This window comes from Saimiri boliviensis, chromosome 2, assembly GCF_048565385.1.
Source record: "Saimiri boliviensis isolate mSaiBol1 chromosome 2, mSaiBol1.pri, whole genome shotgun sequence".
Lineage (NCBI taxonomy): Eukaryota > Metazoa > Chordata > Mammalia > Primates > Cebidae > Saimiri > Saimiri boliviensis.
Window position 1 is genome coordinate 238221519 of NC_133450.1, and position 17837 is coordinate 238239355.

The 17837-nt window shown below is 50.7% G+C and overlaps 1 protein-coding gene across 10 annotated transcripts in view; it reads right to left on the minus strand.

The window, feature by feature from the left end:
- Window positions 1-7685: 7685 nt before the first annotated feature.
- Window positions 7686-17837, minus strand: part of WNK2 (WNK lysine deficient protein kinase 2) — a 133545-nt gene continuing 123393 nt past the window's right edge. For 6 of the 10 annotated variants that reach the window (XM_039474848.2, XM_074395576.1, XM_074395575.1 and 3 more), the window contains 3 exons: window positions 10596-10707; window positions 10251-10354; window positions 7686-7888 (listed from right to left, as the gene is read on the minus strand). In XM_039474848.2, the coding sequence (XP_039330782.2) occupies window positions 7826-7888; window positions 10251-10354; window positions 10596-10707 (279 nt within the window). In that variant the 3' untranslated portion in view covers window positions 7686-7825. Of the gene's footprint in view, window positions 7889-9026; window positions 10355-10595; window positions 17717-17837 lie in introns of those variants that run through there. The other 4 variants (XM_039474851.2, XM_039474850.2, XM_039474847.2 and 1 more) reach the window with 4 other exon arrangements.

Sequence of the window (17837 nt, forward strand, 5' to 3'; positions counted from 1 at the left end):
TTGGCCTCCCAAAGTGCTGCGTTTACAGGCACAAGCCATGGTGCCTGGCCCCCGGAATATTTAATTGTTGTAGTTTGTAGTTGACCGTCATACAGTTTGTAAAATGACAGAGCTTGTCATCAGCGTCTAGCAAGTGATCTAACAAGGATGGGTGAATAAAAAGGTACCTGAGCTTCACCATCTGTGTTGTTTCCTTGTTTGGTGGGTGATGCTTACTCACATCAATACATTTAAATCGATGATTTAAAAGAATAGGTTTTAGGTTTTTGAACTAATTTAAGTATGCCAAAAATCTGTGATTAGCCATTTGAGAACCTGTTGGAAGCAGATGCTCAGTGCTGCAAAGAAAAATCAGCACTGAGACAAAGGATCTTTCAGCAGCACCGTTTTTACTTCCTGAACTGCAGGGAGCTTACGCTTGCTAGCCATCTTGCCACAAGAGTGAAATGAACATAGGAGAGCAGACATATTTATTCCTTAGCATCTGGGGTCATCCTTACTGCTGTGTCTGATCTCTGCTGGCTGGAGCCAAATCTCACAATTTAAACTAAAACTCGATTGGCTAATAACTTAAAACTTTTTTAAACAGGTAAAAGCAATGGGGATCTGGGACATGCCTGTGAACACATCCAGCACAGATATTCTGGTTAAAGTACAAGGACCTAAAATGTACTGCATGCCTGTAAGCACGGCATGTTTAACAGCTACATATGATAGGGCTTCACGAAGAGTTATTAGCACACTTATTTTTTAACAAGAAAGGAAACTTTAAACAGGAACTTTTTTACTTTCCACAGAACCTTCTGCAAGTAAGATGTTTCTAGGCCAGGTGTGGTGGCTCACATCTGTAGCAACATTTTGGGAGGCCAAGGTAGGCAGATTGCTTGAGGCAAGGCGTTTGAGACCAGCCTGGGCATCACAGCGAGGACCTTTGTCTACAGCAAGTGAAGTAAGCCCAGAGTGATGCTGTGAGCTTGTCGTCAGCTGTTCAGGAGGCTGAAGTGGGAGGATAGATTGAGCCAGGGAGGCTGAGGCTTCAGGAAGCTGTCATCTTACGAACTATACTCCAGCCTGGGCAACGGAGGGAAACCCCATCTCTGTTTAAAACAAACAAACAAAACAAAACAAAAAAACTCTAATGTCATTTAATGTCTTTGTGTTGGTTTGACTTAAGAAGATTGAACATTCCTTCATATTCCTTTCCTTAAAGACTCCCTACAAGGCTAACGAATGATTTGACCAGATCATTGAATCAGTGTTATGATAAAAAGAACCCTTTACTAAATTCTTGATAACGTTCTGAAGTTTTCCAAAAGTATAATCTAAATAGATCTTTATTTTTCAGACTATTTAAATATTTTTGAGATTTAGTTTTTAGTAACATCTAGCATCCTAGGAAAATATAAACACTGTATGACAGCTCATATGCTTTTTCTTTGTAGTTTTCATTCAAATTTCGGGGGACTTTATTTCTCCCCTTCAATTTTAATTTTAATAGCAGCCATAAACACTTTGCTTCAGAATTATGGTAAATCATGACACAAAGAGGTCTCAAGAACATTTTTTTCATTTTACTGCAACTAGCTTGTGACCACATCTACAATATCTTGTTATTGCTTGGCATAGCATATATCCTTTATAATAATACTTTTTGTAATAACTTGTTTAACTGCCAGGAACGCATACCTACTCAACCGTATTTTAAGTTGTTAGTTCATAAATTAGACATACCCTTGACATGATTTGTAACATCTGAAACACACATTATTAATTTAAAGCTTTTGATGTGCCACATAGTTTAATATTAACTTACTGAATGTAAAATGGACAAAGTTTCCTTTTGGAGTATGTTGAAATGTTATCAAGATTATAGTCATTGGTTGTAATTGTATGGTTATACATAGTTATAGTTATATTTATACATAGTTATATGTATACATATACATAGTTACATGGTTACAAATATTTGTTTCTTGAAAATTTAAAATCTTAAGGTTTAGAAACGTAACACTTCTTGGAAAATTGTTCTGCCTCCATGTGAACAAAAGAAGATCCAGTGAAATCCAATGTGTTACTCACAGGACAGAGACAAATTTTGGAAGCTTGTCTCTTGACTCTTAAGAGACTTGTCTTCCTCTTAGAGGTGGGACCATGACTGGGAGTGATATAGGGAGGATAAGAACTGTCGCTAGAATCGCTGTGAATATTGTCTATGTAGAGTGCCCTCCACTTCAGAATAGGTTGGGAATGGGAAGTACATTGATGTGCTAGAAAGGCTTTAACCAAAGGCCTGTGCTTGTCAAGCCTGAGGTGTGCACGTGGCTGAGTGTGGTGAACGTATTCCAGCCGCCTGGCTCCCAGCTCTGGGTCATGAAGGACCCCTGGGCGTTTCCCTGTGTCATGCCTGTGTCTGCCGTGTTAGTAGGAGCTCCTGCTTCTCCCTGTTAACATATTCCAGTTAGGATTGTCAAGAACAATGTCACGGAAAGATGGCTTAGCTGAGTTCAATCTCTTCCTGAACGGTGCCATGTGGAAATATATGTAAACTCATGAGCAGGGTGGACGGTGTGAGTTCAATCTTCATCTAAATGCACCCCTGGAAAGTCAGACACTTCACTATTATGCTAATTTATCAACCGTGGAAATATCACATTTTGGGTCCTGATGATTCTTCATCTTTGAGGGCAGTAGACACCACCTGGGTTTGAGAAGGTCCTGGCAGAAGCAATGATATGTGGAGTCAACACAATGTCAAGCCTGCCTGGGCAGAGTTCAGGTGCCTCCAATTTACTGAGGAACAGAAAGAGGCTGCAGTTGCCAGCCCATTCTAGTGCCAAGCTCATGGGATGCCGGGTACACGTGGATTCCAGACAAGCAACCCATGTGTTGCACTCAGAGTCAAGGCGTGGTTGTGGTGAAGTCAGACACTGAGTCTCCAGGTACGCTGTGAGGACAGGAGGTTGCTCTCCCAGGAAAGGAGCTGCTAGGAACACAGTGGGGGAGGAGGCGGTGCACAGTGCACGTCAGCCTTCAGCCGCCCTCCGCCAACCCCCTCCCCCGCACCCTCAAGGGTCTTATTCAGATGCTGCTGGGCGGGGCCCAGATGTCTGTATTCTTTGCAGGTTCCTCTCAGGATTCAGATGGAGAGCAAAGCTCGGGAACCTTCCAAGGGGCATCGCTTGAGACTTGGGAAGGGGGTGCACATTCCCCGGGTCCAGCCCACCAGCCCTTGGCCTCTCACAGCTCCTGACCCTGTGGTCCGCGGGGTGACCAGCCTATCCTTTCACGCCCGGGCTCTGTCCTTCTGCATTTGCTGTCTGTGGCTGAGCTGCGGGGTACAGCTCACAAGGGCTCCTGTCCTGCCAGCTTCCTTGGGGTCCAGTCCCCGGGGAATCCTAGAAGGAGACCAAAGGCAGGGGCAGGCTAGGGCCAGGCACTGAGCCTCCCGGCTCCTCCCCGTGAAGCCGCCTCAGTTGGCTCTGTCTCAGGCAGCAGGGGTGACTCACAGCTCTGTTCCTCAGGGCTCCTCCAGCCTAGCCCTCCTGTGGTGGCCCCAGGTTCGGAGCTGGTCATGACTGGACGGGGGATGGCTCCAGATCCCTGCCTGCATGCGTTTCCTACTGCTGCACTAAGGTCTCACCCCCAACCTGGCAGCCTCAGGCAGCCAGGAGGATTTGTTAACCTCCTGTGCTGGAAGACAAAACCGAAAATCAGTCTTGCTGGGCGAAAGTCAAGGTCTGGGCAGGGTGGGCTCCTGCTGGGGGCTCCTCCTGCCGCCTCTGACTTCCCAGGCTGCCCAAGGCCCTGGGCTGCTCCCCTCTCCACTCCTGGCCTCTACTCAGCATCTGCTCTCCCAGCTCTGCTGCTGCCGCCGTCACACCTCCTTCTCGGACCCCTCCCTCCTGCGTGGAGGGACCCTGCGATGATGGTGCACCTGCCTGGCTCATCGCGGCCTCTCCCCACCTGAAGAGCCTGTGCCAAGTCCCATCGGCGAGGGTACTGGTGCCATGTGAAGGTGACATGCACAGGACCAGGCTTTCAGATGTGGACCCCTTGAGGGGACATTACTCTGTCTACCAACACTGCCTCACGCATTGCACTTCCAGACACCTGTACTTTTGGAAACAGTCCCTTGTGTATGCACCTTCCTCAGAGTCACCCAGTTCCAGCATTGTCTGCTTCCCTGACAGGGTCTGTTGCCCTTGGCTCTTATTTCAAAGCAGTTCAGGAAGAGAAATCCACGTAGCATGACTGTCCATGCAGCCGCAGGCTCCCCCAGCTAAGCCTGAGCTCCCTCAGGGGTCGTGTCCTCGCTCTTGCTCCTCGCCCTGCCCGTGATCCGGCTGCTCCAGCATCCCCTGCCCGTCCCTCCCTCCAGCCACACACGCTCTTCCCCCTCCCCAGCCTCCACTCACTCATTCAACAGAATCGGGCCGCGTGCCCTCCCTCACAGGAACAGGAGGAAACAGGAAGTGAAACAGACAGGACTTCTGCACCCAGGTGGCCGACAGCCATGGAGAGAGTGGGGTGGGGGGACAGAAGGGAACACACACGAGGTACCCTGTGGCCTCTGCGGTGCATCGTTACACTCTTGAGAAGTGAGGCAGGAGGGCCACAGGGAAGGGCCACATTCAGATGGGAGCACAGGGGCAGCAGGCTGACCCGGCCTCGAGTTGGGGAGGCTGCCCGAGGAAGTGAAACTGGAGCAGGGACTGGGCACCTAGTGGTCATTTGTGAGGCCCTAGGAGGACAGAGCTGGGCCCCAAGGGGCTCAAGGACCCCACTTAGTGGTGGGGCTCAGAATGAGGGGAGCAGGGGCTAGGAAAAGCCTGGAGGGGGCAGAGCCCGGCAAGGAGGCCGGACGGGAGCATCCATTGTTCGACTCTGAAGAGATTATGCAGGCTGCAGCAGGGAGACCGGACGGAAGGGAGTTCTGGGACATTTCAGCTAAAACATCTACTCGGCTCTTGGCAGCCCACGTTTGGGAAATGAGAGAACAAGAATGCGTCTGAGTCCTAAATGAGAACGAACCGGATGACTGGTCATGCCAGCCTCGGAAACTAACATCTGGGAAGACCCCATGAAGCTTGGGAATGACGTTGTCTTACAACGTGGAGCATTTCAAGATGACTTTGAGAGTTTCCATGGAGATGGGGAGAGGCAGGTGGATTTACGTGTCTGGAAGCTCATACAACTTTGAGCTGGTGATCAAATTCGGAAGGCTTGGGCTCAAAAAGATCAACTGTTAGGAACTGCAGTTGCTCCGAAGCCCTCCTGCCCTGGCCCACACAGCCGCACCAGGAGGCAGAACCAGCTGGCTGCAACTCCGACCCCTGCAGCCCAGGACCCTGGTGCCTGCTGTCCACCGTAGTGAGAAATGAACGATTCTTTACAGAGTTGCATGGGACAGCGTTGCCTCCCCACCAGCCTGGACTAGGGCAGCCCAGCGTCCTCTCAGGGTGAGGAACTCTTCTCCACACCTTTATAGGACTGCAGGAACCACCACCAGCACAGCGATGCCCGTGGCACGCTCGTCTTCTGCACCCCTCTCAAGGGCAAGTCTAACGAAGGCCAGTTCACAGACCGCAACCATGAAGTGGACCGAGTGGCCACCACTGCTGACTCCCTTACCCACCTGGAAGGCAGGCGTCCTGGCTGAGGCTTAATTGCATTGTCTAATGAATGAAGACAGGATTCCGGGTGGTTTGTTTTTTGTTTTTGCTTTTTTCAGAGACAGGGTCTCACTGTGTCACCCAGGCTGGCATGCAGTGATGTGATCATGGCTCACTGCAGCCTTGACCTCCCGGCGTCAAACGGTCCTCCTGCCTCAGCCTCCCAAAAAGCTGGGATTAGAGGCACGGGTCACCACGCCTAGCCTTACCAGCCCTTTAGTAATAAGCACTTTTCAGAGAATTGAAGCTGGTCAGCCTGGAGATGAAGCGCAGATATCACCCTGGACACCGGAAGTCTGGTTGGATGCCGGGGTCAGCTAAGAACAAAATAATACTAGAGAGCAAAGGCTGTGGCTTTGCTGCCTTGACCCTGCGGGAGGAGCCTGGGCTGGCCCCAGGTGATGCTGCCCTTGCTGTACTAGGAGGGGCCTAGCAGGGTCCTTTCTAATCCAGAAATGCCGTGAGCAGAGCTAATAAGCACCCACAGGAAGCTTCCTCTGCCCAGAGGAGAGTCTGCCTCCGTCAGCACAGTGCACTGCACACCAGCTGCACTCAGTGACTGTTCTGGAAGTTGCAAGGCTATCAGAAAATTTTACGTCCCGGCTTTCAGGAAGTCAAGCATAACAAATAGCATGCACCCATGAGAACTCCCCGAGGGCTGAGGTCCCTGGGGCTCTGGTGAGCGGTCCACGCAGACTGTGATAGGACCCAGAGGAGGGGAAAGCCCAGGACGGGGAGGGTCAAGGATGAATCCCGGCCCAGCTGGCACTTTGGGAGGCTGAGGCAGGCAGATCACGAGGTCAGGAGTTCATGGTGAAACCCCGTCTCTACTAAAAAGACAAAAATTAGCTGGGTGTGGTGGCATGCATCTGTAATCCCAGCTACTCGGGAGGCTGAGGCAGGAGAATCGCTTGAACCCAGGAAGCAGATGGTGCAGTGAGCTGAGATCCCGCCACTGCATTCCAGCCTGGTGACTATGGTAGCATTACCACGGTCCACAGAAACCAGTCGCATGAGCGATCAACAGAAGAGAACACAAAATAAGACAGAGGGAAGCCATGTTCCTAGGGCTGTACTGTCCCTGTTCCCGGCTGAGGCTGGGAAGAGGCCCACCCTGCTGATCACACGGAGAAGAGTCAGGGCTCCGAGGCCACCTGCACATACCGGGATGGCATCCCTGATGCTCCCGGTGGGCAGCAATCAGTGTCACCATGCCCTGAAGACTCACGTCTGAGACCGGCAGGCAGCACCGCTCCATCAGCCAGCTGGCTGGATTCACATCTCAGGGAGGGCATTGTGTCATGGATGTAAATGACATAGCACAGCAGTATCTCTGGTGTCTGGTGAAGAAATCCAGGTGCTGTTAATGGAGGAAATGCTAAACTGCAGTTAGACATTAATGAAAAGAAAGATCCAATGTTTTTTTCATTGTGATGCATGGGACCCCAAATTCTCCCTCGACCTCTGGACCCAGCATAGGGCCCTGTGCCTGCTGGCCAGGCTAGGGTGTGGGGAACTCACCACGGCACGTTTCCTTGGTGAGGCCATGCCAACATTCCTCGTTCTTCACACTTTGGACCCCTCCCACGAGTGGGGGAATGCAGCCCTCCGAGGAGCTGATGGTCTTGGACCTGCCACCACACAGCCAGAGGTCTCTGGCTCCAGGCCACTGGTGCCTTCCCTGCTGGTATAGGTGAATTCTGGAAGGAGGGTACCAGGGGCGTGGGGGTGGTGGGTGACTTCAAGCCTCCAAAGACCAGAGGGAAGGCCTGCCTCATGGAGCTCTATAAGCAAAGGCCAGGAGGCACCCAGGACCCCAAGTCCATGCCAGCTGGCATCAGGGGGAATTGGGAGATCAGCCTCCCAGGGACTGCCACCTCCAGGGCCCTGCAGAGAACAGGGCTGCCCTGAGTGTGCCGGCATCCTGGGAATGTCCGCCCACCCCCATCACATCCTCGTCACCCGGCTGGCCAAGCATCACCAGAGAGGAAAGAGTTTGAAAAACCAGAGTCCTTTCTGCCCCAAAATATTTTTTATTTTTGCATTACATTTGTGTTTCCAATTGTGAATAAAAAACGCTTAGAAAGTGGTTACAAAACAGCGTGAACTGGACAGGAGGAGCAGCTGGCCCTGAGGGTCCGTCACTTCTCCACTCAGACGGCGTGAGCTGGGCCTGGCGTCCGGGCGGGGTCAGTCGGGCTTCTCACTCTCAGGATCTGGAAAACAAAACCGTAGAGCTCACTGTGGGCGCAGCGTGGTGCTGGCCACTTGCTGAGACCAGGCCCCGATGCCCTCTCAGGAGCTGCCGACAGCAAGGCCGGGCCAGCTCTGCCGTGACCCATGCCCTGTGTAGACGGTCTTATCCTCGGCACAGCCCTGGCGGCCTCTGTCACTTGGGCCACTCTCCTCTGTGTGACCAGTCAGGACACTAAATGGCTGCCAGAAACCCAGACAGGTGCTCAGTCCCTGCACCATCTCCAGCGTCCCCCACCCAGCACCCAAAACAGGAGGCTCTGGGATGAGCACCCCTCCTCCCTCCATGCAGAAACTCGAAGCCTGGTGCTGCAGCTCTGTGGGGAAGTGGCCTCAGAGCCAAGGCAGTCCCCCCACAGTGGACTGGGCAGGAGAGACTTGCTCACAGTGAGGCCTGCAATGCGTGTGCAGGAGGGACCGAAGTCAGCTCGAGGCTGTCTGCAGGGGGAGGGCGGGGGGCTGGCTGCCACCACGCTCTGAGCCCCACAGGGTGAGTTCCCACCCTGGATGGCCACCTTCCCTAAAGTCCCTGTGCCTACCAGGAAAGCCACTGCCCCTTGCATAATCCACAGGCAAGCCCAGCCCCGAGTCTTCCTCAGCAAGCTCAAGCCGGTCTGAGGAGCCCCCACCTCCCCTGAGCTCGGCCCACCTGGGGCAAAGAGGGTGGCCTCAGGGGCTGCAGCAAGTAAGGCAAACCGGGCCTCCTGGAGACAGGGGCTGCAGGTGTGTCTAGCTGACCAGGAGGCTGGCTCCCTCCATCGTGGGCACAGCTCGAGGCACTATTAAGCGTAACCAGGTGCAGAGTGGTGGGAAGCCCGGCCAGCTAACCTGACCAGCAGATTTGACCGCTCAGGGCCCAGACCACAGCCAGCAGGGGCAGTGTTGGGGGCCAGGCAGCCCTGCCAGATCCCCTGCTCTCGGACCCCTGCTGGGGCCAGCCCAGCCCAGCACCTGACAGCACCCGCAGCCCCTCAGCACCCTCCTCCGGAGGTGTGGATGCACCTGAGTCCAGAACTGGCCGCCAACTCCTGTGCTCCCTAGGAGGCTGGCTGGTTTGGATTTCACATGGACAGAGGGTAAGAAAAATGTTGTTTCACACTGTTTTCGAGCAAAAGTGTTTATTTTTCTCCTTCAGATATACAATCTCTTAGGGATTCCGTGCCACTGACCACCGTGTACAAGGAAGGGATTCACAGGCAAGGGGGACAGATGAGGGCAGCCCCGATTTCACTCAAGGAACAGGGCAAGGGGGCCGGTACAGAGAACAGAAATCTCTTACGACAGCATGGTGCCCTGGCAGAAGATTCTGCATAATCACCTAGAAAATCCAATTCTAACTGAATTGATGGAGTCATAGATTTGAACCAAAATAATTTACCCAGTTCTAGTAAGTACAGAAACTATACAATTCACAGCTGGGCAGTCCCGAGCAGTCTGCTTTCCAGTGGGAGGTCGAGGGGGCTGGGGCTTTCCCCTCCCACCAAGGGCTGTGTTGTGCCCGCTGGGGATAAGTCCCACTGAAATCTCCAGGAGAAGAATGACCCTGCCCTCCTGAGGGCAGCCTTAGGAGTGGATGGGAGAGCGGTCTGTGTGCCGGGGTGAGCAGAGCCACAGGCCTCCATGAAATCATGGAGAAGGGAGGGGAGTGGGCAGAAGAGAGGGCAGCCCCTCCAGCTAAAGGAGCCATGCTTGTCTCCACAGGGCGGGCGGGCAGCAGGAGTCTGTATGCCCAGCACACACCTTCTCCTCACCCACAGCAGCCCACTGGCGCCGAGGGCACGTCTGCTCCCCTAACGTGGTCTGGAGGATCATGGCCCAGCACAGAGGGTGACATTCCCCACTGAGGGAGCAGCCCCGTAGTGCGCCCTGCCCCGTGTCCCGCCGTCTCTCAGCCCCTGGCTAAGCCCAGGGGACCCACCCTCTCCTGAGGACAAAGCAGGGCTCACCTAGCACTGGAAGCTCTTCTATACTTAAGGAAGCTAATTCAGTGTTTTAAAAAGGCATTTACAACAGAAAACCAAAGTTTGAACTTCAGCTTCAGATCTGTAAACCATTCACATCTCTGCAACTTAAAACAGTAAATAAAGATGATCAATGCACAAGCCAATTGCAAATGAAACCTTTTCCAATGAAGTTTTTTAAACATCTCTTTTCATCAGGGAACGGAAAAGCTGGCATTCAAGGCACTGTACTTCTGCAGGGTGGTGACAAGGTTCTAACCATCAACTCAAGTATAGGGAGTGAGTGTGGAGGCGGCGTGTGGACCACAGGAACCTAGGAGCAAACGGGGTCGGAAGCCGCAAAGGAAGCAGTCTTGCTGCCCACCTGCCGTCCCCCTCGCGGCTGGGTGCTGTGCCCACAGCAGGAGGTGGGGGGGACTTGGAGGCCAAACCACACCTGGTTTCTCCGGGCGGTTCCGAGGGCGCCATCTGGCAAGGGACAGGGCAGAATGCTACGTGATCCGCAGCCTGGGGCCAGGCATGCTGACCACAGGTGGCCGCAAGAAGACGGGCAGCACGGGCACCTGGGGGGGGCTCCAGCTGCCCTGTGCCCCCAGCTGGCCCACCTGGCCTGCCCAGGGCCCCCAGGACGCTGGAGCTGGGGGCAGGCCTCCGTACTGACCCAGAGGCAGCGCACAGGGTGGGGCTGGGAGGCTGGAGAGGGCAGTACCTGGTGTGGGCACGGGCAGGGCCGAGGCAGCTCCGGGAATGACCGTGGTAGACAGAGGGCCGGGCGCTGAGGGCAGACGTGGCATCCCCACTCCTGCTTGAGGTGCGGTCATCTACGAAACACAGAGACGAGAAGAGGAAGGTACACGTGGCTGCAATCAGCTGGCCTCCCCTAGAGGGCGCCACGGTTTCTCCATCCTCAGGAGACAGCAGTCCTAGAACCTGCTGTGACGGGCACGCTCTCAGGGCCGACACCGGAACGATGCGGGGTCAGGAAGCATCACCCTCCCCTGTTTGCTTCCCCGAGCTTCGGCCTGACAGCCTCCAGGCCACACACCTGTGTGTTCACCAGCCAAAACGGGCCTTGGAGGAGGACTGGTGGGGCCTGGTCCCTGAGGGCACATGAGTGCCCCCACACGCCTGGCAGGAGCAGAGCCCCAGGGCCTGGGCAAAGCAAGTGTGCAGGCAGTGGCAATGCAGCCCTTCCACTCCCCCAGCCCAGGGAGAAGCCACACGTGGGGTGTGGCCCCGGGAAGGCAAGGCTGCCGGCCACGGGGAGTCACTCCTCTCCACTCCAGGGAGGGCCCCACTGGGCGCTCTCCGCGGGTGCAAGGGGAGCACTCCGCGACTTCCACGCCCCTTCCTGGAAGTCAGGGGCTGGAGGAGCCTCCTCAACTGGAAGGGCCTCTACAGAACTGACAGCTAAGCCCCGGCCCACGGCAAAATGCCCAACACCTCTCCAAGGTGCCTCCGCCCTTCCAGTCGACACTGCGGTGATCTCCAGGAGGGCAGAAAAAGGGGTCAACCACACAGACTGGACAGAGAGAAGGAGAACTGGCCTCGTGCAGATGACAAGACTGTGTGTGCCGGAAACCCACAAGAACGGACAAACCGACGTCTAGAACCCGGCAAATCTAGCGCAGTCGCCGGATATGAGGTGTGGATGTCAACCACGTTTTTATATTCTAGCAACGGGAAGCTGAAAATGAAACTTAAAGAATATCATTTGTAACAGCATTCCAAAACGTCAGCTACCCAGGGATAAATTTAATGAAAACATCTTTACACTGCAGAGAAACAAAAAAGATGCTAGTAAATGGAGACACCATGTTCACATAACACTCAGCCTGTTCAAATGTCAACTCTCACCAGCTAATCAACAGAATGAATACAGCCCCAGCCGAAATCCCAGTGGGCTGGCTTGCAGAAAGCAACAGGCTGTTCCTAAAACATACGCAAATATTAATGACCTGAAAAAAATCAAGAAATTCCTGAAGAAGATCAACACTGAAAGTCTTACCTAACCAAGATTAAACTTACTAGAAAACTTCAGTCATTAAGAGAGCGGCGTTGGCACAATGATAAGGAAATTACTCAAGGACACAGGAGAGCAAATGCAGAAATGGACCTACACACTCGATGAATGTCCGTTCAATTCAATGCAGTTCAACATGGAGAGGAAGGGCTGGAACAATTGGATATACAAGGGAAAAAACAGATTGACCTCTACACCAAAATATACACAAGAGTTCATTTGAGATGGCTTGTGGGACTGAAAGCAATAGCTAAAGCTCCAAAGCTTTTAGAAAAAACAAAATTATAAATTTTGCCATTTTATGTTCAACATTAAGAAAGTGGAAACAGCCGGGCGCGGTGGCTCACGCCTGTAATCTCAGCACTTTGGGAGGTCGAGGCGGGTGGATCACGAGGTCGAGAGATCGAGACCATCCTGGTCAACATGGTGAAACCCCGTCTCTACTAAAAATACAAAAAATTAGCTGGGCATGGTGGCGCGTGCCTGTAATCCCAGCTACTCAGGAGGCTGAGGCAGGAAAATTGCCTGAACCCAGGAGGCGGAGGTTGTGGTGAGCCGAGATGGCGCCATTGCACTCCAGCCTGGGTAACAAGATCGAAACTCCGTCTCAAAAAAAAAAAAAAAAGAAAAAAAACTGGAAACACGAGGCACAGACGGGGAGACTATATCCATTATCTATATTAACATACCTCTCTATATACAAAGGGTCTTCAAAAAGTTCATCAAAAATACATGTCATGAAAAACTATGCACGACCTTCAAAAAAAAAATCTCTGTGCCAAAATAAACTTGTACTAACTTCTTATAACATGTCTGAAGAGGATGTAGTCTGAGGCACTAAGGAGAAGACATTGGTGGGAAAAGAGCCTGTTTCACAATAACGTGCGTTCTGCCCAGCAAAAACCAACATCAAATGTATGGTGAAGCTTGGGTGGAAGAGTGGGGGGATCGCCGACGCTTTTTGGAAAGTTTACCAGGTCCATGCCCCAAAGAAAACAGCAGTTCACAAATGGCTGACTTGTGTTAAGAAGGGATGAGACCATGCTGAAGATGGAACACAGCGGCAGGCCGTCCGCATCACTTGGTGAGGAAAATGCTCCTCTGGTCTGAGCCCCAGGGGGACCGGGGGGTGACAGCGGAAACGGCCAACACCAGGAACATCTTAGTAGGTTCAGCTTACGCAATCCAGACTGAAAAATTAAAGTCAAACAGACTTCCCACTCAATGGGTGCCCAAACCGTTGTACCCAGATCCACCGCAGAGAACAGCAGAGCTGTCAGCGGAAACGTACGCACGTGGGATGGAGATCCAACACGCCCTCTGAAAAACTGTGACGACATGAAACACGGCTTTCCCAGTATGATCCCGAAGACAACGGTGCCGTCAAGGCAATGGTGCCGGGAGCTGGAAGTGGTCCCGTCAGAACAAAAGCGGGCCGGTCAACAGTAAAGAGTGTGGCAATAGCTTTCGGGACACTTAAGGCATTGTGCTTGCCGACTTTCTGGAGGGGTAACAAGGAATGGTAACATCTGCTTAGTGTGAGAGTATTTAGGGAATGTCAGCCAATGCTTCAGCAGAAACCCCCTGGCAAAGCTTCCCCACGGAGTCCATCTCCATCACAGCAATGCTCCTGCTCCTTCCTCTCATCAACTCACGGCGATGTCACAAGAGTTCCGATGGGGAATCCCCAGGCATCTACCCTACAATCCTGATTTGGCTATTTCTGACTTCTTTTTACTTCCTAATTTTAAAACGTCTGTAAAGGGCACCCGTTTTTTGTCGATTAATAATGTAAAAAAGGCTGCACGGCCATGGTTGAATTCCCGGGCCCATTAGGTCTCTAGGGAGGAACTAAATGGCGGCATTATTGCTTATGAAAGTGTCTTGAACTTCACGGAGCTTGTGTTAAGAAAAAAGTTTACATATTTATTTATTTATTTTTCCAGACAGGGCCTTGCTCTGTCACCCAGGCTGCAGTGCAGTGGCACTATCCTGGCTCAATGCAGCCTTGACCTCCTGGGCTAAAGCAATCTTCCTACCTCAGCCTCTTTAGTAGCTAGAACTACAGGTATGTACCACCATGTCCAGCTATTTTTTTTTTTTTTTTTTTTTTTTTTTTGAGATGGAGTTTGGCTCGTCACCCAGGCTGAGTGCAATGGCGCAGTCTTGGCTCACTGCAACCTCCACCTCCTGTCTTCAAGCGATTCTTCTGCCTCAGCCTCCCATGTAGCTGGGACTACAAGAGCCCACCACCATGGTGGGCTAAGTTTTTTTTTTTTTTTTTTTTTTTTGTATTTTTAGTAAAGACAGGGTTTCACCATGTTGGCCAGGCTGGTCTCGAACTCCTGACCACAGGTGATCACCTGCCTTGGCCTCCCAAAGTGCTGGGATTAGAGGTATGAGCCACTGCACCCGGCAACCCAGTTAATTTTTGTATTTTTTGTAGAGATGGGGTTTTGTCATATTGCTCAGGCTGGTCTTAAACTCCTGAACTCAAGCAATTCACCCGCCTCAGCCTCCCTAAGTGTTGGGATTACAGGTGTGAGCTACCATGGCCAATCATATATTTCTTATTTTTATCTTTTAATTCCATTTTTCCATGACCTTTTTGAAGCCCCCTTGTATAGGACAGATATAATACTAGCAGATATATGATAAACTACCACAAATCAATAATAGACAGAGAAATCAACTTTTCAGTGGTCACTCTCCTTGTAAAAGATGGCAGATAAGAATATGAAAAGGTGCTCTAAGGCAAATTAAACAATAATGAGAAACCTCCTACTAGGCCTCAAATTCTTTTTGCAAATAAACTTTTAGCTACAATGTCCTACACACAAATACTTAAAAGTCACAAGAAAAGACAAGGCAGTATAAAGAAAAAGGAGGCCTAGAGCAAACAAAAACCAAAAAATATTATATGAAGGAGATACAAGACAGAGAATTTTGGTGGAGAATTAGAAACTATCTTTTTTCTTTTAAAGATATAGCAGACTTGGTGAAAAAACAAAGAATTCAACTGAAAAATACAATAACCCAAATTAAAAACTGAATGGCTAGGTTTAACAGCAGTTTAGACACACACAAAAATTTAGTGACTTAAAATCTAAAGAAAATAAAACAGGAAGGTATGATTCATTCAAAGGAAAATACTTAACTGACAAAAACATCCCCAAGGAGGCCTCGACACTGGACTTCGTAAACAAAGGTTTTAAATCAACTGTCTTAAACGTGCTCAGAGAACTAAAGGAAGCCAAGGACAAAGAAATACAGGAAGTCAGGAAAATAACATGTGCACACAATGAGGATATCAGCAGATAGAAATTACGAAAGGGACCAAGTGGAAATAGAAGAGCCGAAAACAATAATAACTGACATTTACTAATTCACCAGACGGGTTCACCGGCGGACCTGAGCAGGCCGAATAAAGAATCAGCAAGCTTGAGACGCTTACGATGGAAATGATCATGGGAGGAGCAGAGTAAACGGTGGCAGAGGGGACAAAGCCAGAGGGGTCTGTGGTCCGCCATGAAGTGGGTGAGTAACACATTACGGGTGTCACAACGGCCCAGAGATGAACGCTAACATTTAGCTGCAGTGACTCTCCACAAGGGGACCAAGCCCATTCAAGGGGGGAACACAGTTTTCAACAGCTTCTGCTGGAGTGCAGTGGTGCGATCATAGTTCACTGCAGCCTCGAACTCCCGGGCTCCAGCGATGCTCCCACCTCAGCTTCCCAGGTAGCTGGGACTACAGGCATGTGCAATCGCGTCTGGCTAATTTTTAAAAAGTTCTGATACATACTGCAACGTGGATGCACCTTGAAAACATTATAGCAAGTGAAGTAAGCCGGTCGCCAAAGGGCAAATACCGTGTGATTCCATTTATATGAGGTACTTAGAGTAGTCGAAGTCATAGAGACAGAAAGACGGACAGAGGCTGAGAGCCTGGGAAACCTGAGGTACCAGAAATGGGGCTAGGGAAGTGGTGCTGAATGGAGACAGAGTTGCCTTGGGGAAGATGAAAAGGTTCGGTGGATGGATGGTGGTGATGGTTGCACAATGCTCTGAATGTACTCCATGCCACTGAACTGTATGCTTGAAAATGGGTAAAATGGTAAATTCTGTGAGATAGATATATATATATATATAGCTATGACAAAAATAATAGTTTTTTTTTTTTTAAAACTCTTAATACTTAAAAAAAATCCAGAACATCTGAACGACAGTTATCTCTGCTAATCCTAAACACCGATGTACCTGGCACCCGGGCAGCAGAGATGAGCCTGCCCAGGCTCCGGGTGCAGCCTCACAGAACCGTGGGGCCGTGTTCACGATTCCTGACTTTGTCCTAAAATAATGGGATTCCACTGAGAATAAATTTGAGGACTCCGATTGACGGCGGTGTACCTGTCAGGAGGACCCCGCAGTCATTCAGAACAGAAGTAACCGTGGCAGAGCTTGGGCGTGTGGATGTGGAGGGAAGGAAACAGATTCAGCTCCAGCATCCATACAACAGCAGCAAAGACTGACACCCGGGTCAAGAGCCAGTCCTGGCACTTTCCACAGCCCAAAAGCACTCAGTCTCCGCTCCTGCCACAGTACAGCCACACACAACACGCTGACAGAAGGTCATCCGAAAACGAATAACCACACTTACTGCGAACGGCAACACAAATGACAAAAGATTCTGAAACAAAGGTTAAGGAAAATGCTGCACGTGATTCTGGGATGCAGCTAAAACCGTCAGTGGGTGCTTTATATCCTTGAATGCCTACATTATAACAGAAAGGCTAGAAATCAATGAACATATTGTAAGAAACTTTCTAGAACAACAAAATTCATCCAAAGATAGGCCAAAAAAAAAAATTAATGAAACATACAATCAAGACTATCAAGCACCAAATGTGTTCTTTGACTAGGGTAATGAAATGTTCACCCCTAAGGAGACTGCATAAAGGAGAGAAAGAGAGAAGGAGAGGGAGAGAGGAGGCGGAAGTCACCAACACCAGGAATGAAGTCAGGACATCCCTGTAAATCCTGCAAATGAAAAATAAAAGCTATTATGGATAATTTTATGGCTATTAATTTAAAATTTTAGATACATTCAGAGATACCAATTTCCAGAAAGGCAGAATTTAACAAAACGAAACGGAAAATCCAAGTGGTATTAGAAGTATAGAAGAAACTGAATCCATGGTAGCAACTGTACCCTCAAGGAATGAACAGATGTGTGATCAATACAGCAACAATGTCAATTAGAATGCATGTAGTAGGTACATGGATGTTCACAGCAGAATTTTCAACTCTTCTGTGTGTTTGAAAGTTTTCAAGGTAAAAGATCATAGAGGAAAGTGTCCCACGCTAAAAAATACAGAAACAAAACTCCAGTCCAGATGGCTTCACGAATGACCTTTACTAAATATTTGAGACAGAAATAACACCAATCTTCCACAAAGCTCTCCAGAAAGCTGAAAAACAGCAGATGCTCCTCCAATTTGCACGGACATCAGAACAAGTGAGGTGTCAAAACCGAGGGGAGCAGGCCCTCACTTCCGCCCCACGTTGGCTCAGGTGTGTGTGAGCTACAGCCCGACGCTGGTGTCATTCAGGGGTGACACACCTGCCCTGGTCTCCAGCCTGGGCATAAACAGAACTCAGGCAGAGGTGGGTCTGTCTGCTGAGATCGGGCTACCAACTCTGAGTGTGGGGCCCAGGCTGCCCGGGCCTTTCCACCTGCCAGCTGTGGAGCTGTGGGTGCGTCGCTCACCTCCCAATCTGTAAAGTGGACAAGCCTAGTTCTTGGGGCTGCGGGGAGAACGAACTCGGATCATGAAAGTGAAGAGCTTAACTGGACACCCCTCGGCCACACAGGGAACTAGCAAATGCCGGAGGCACAGCTACCCCACCCCAGGAGCACCCGCCCCTC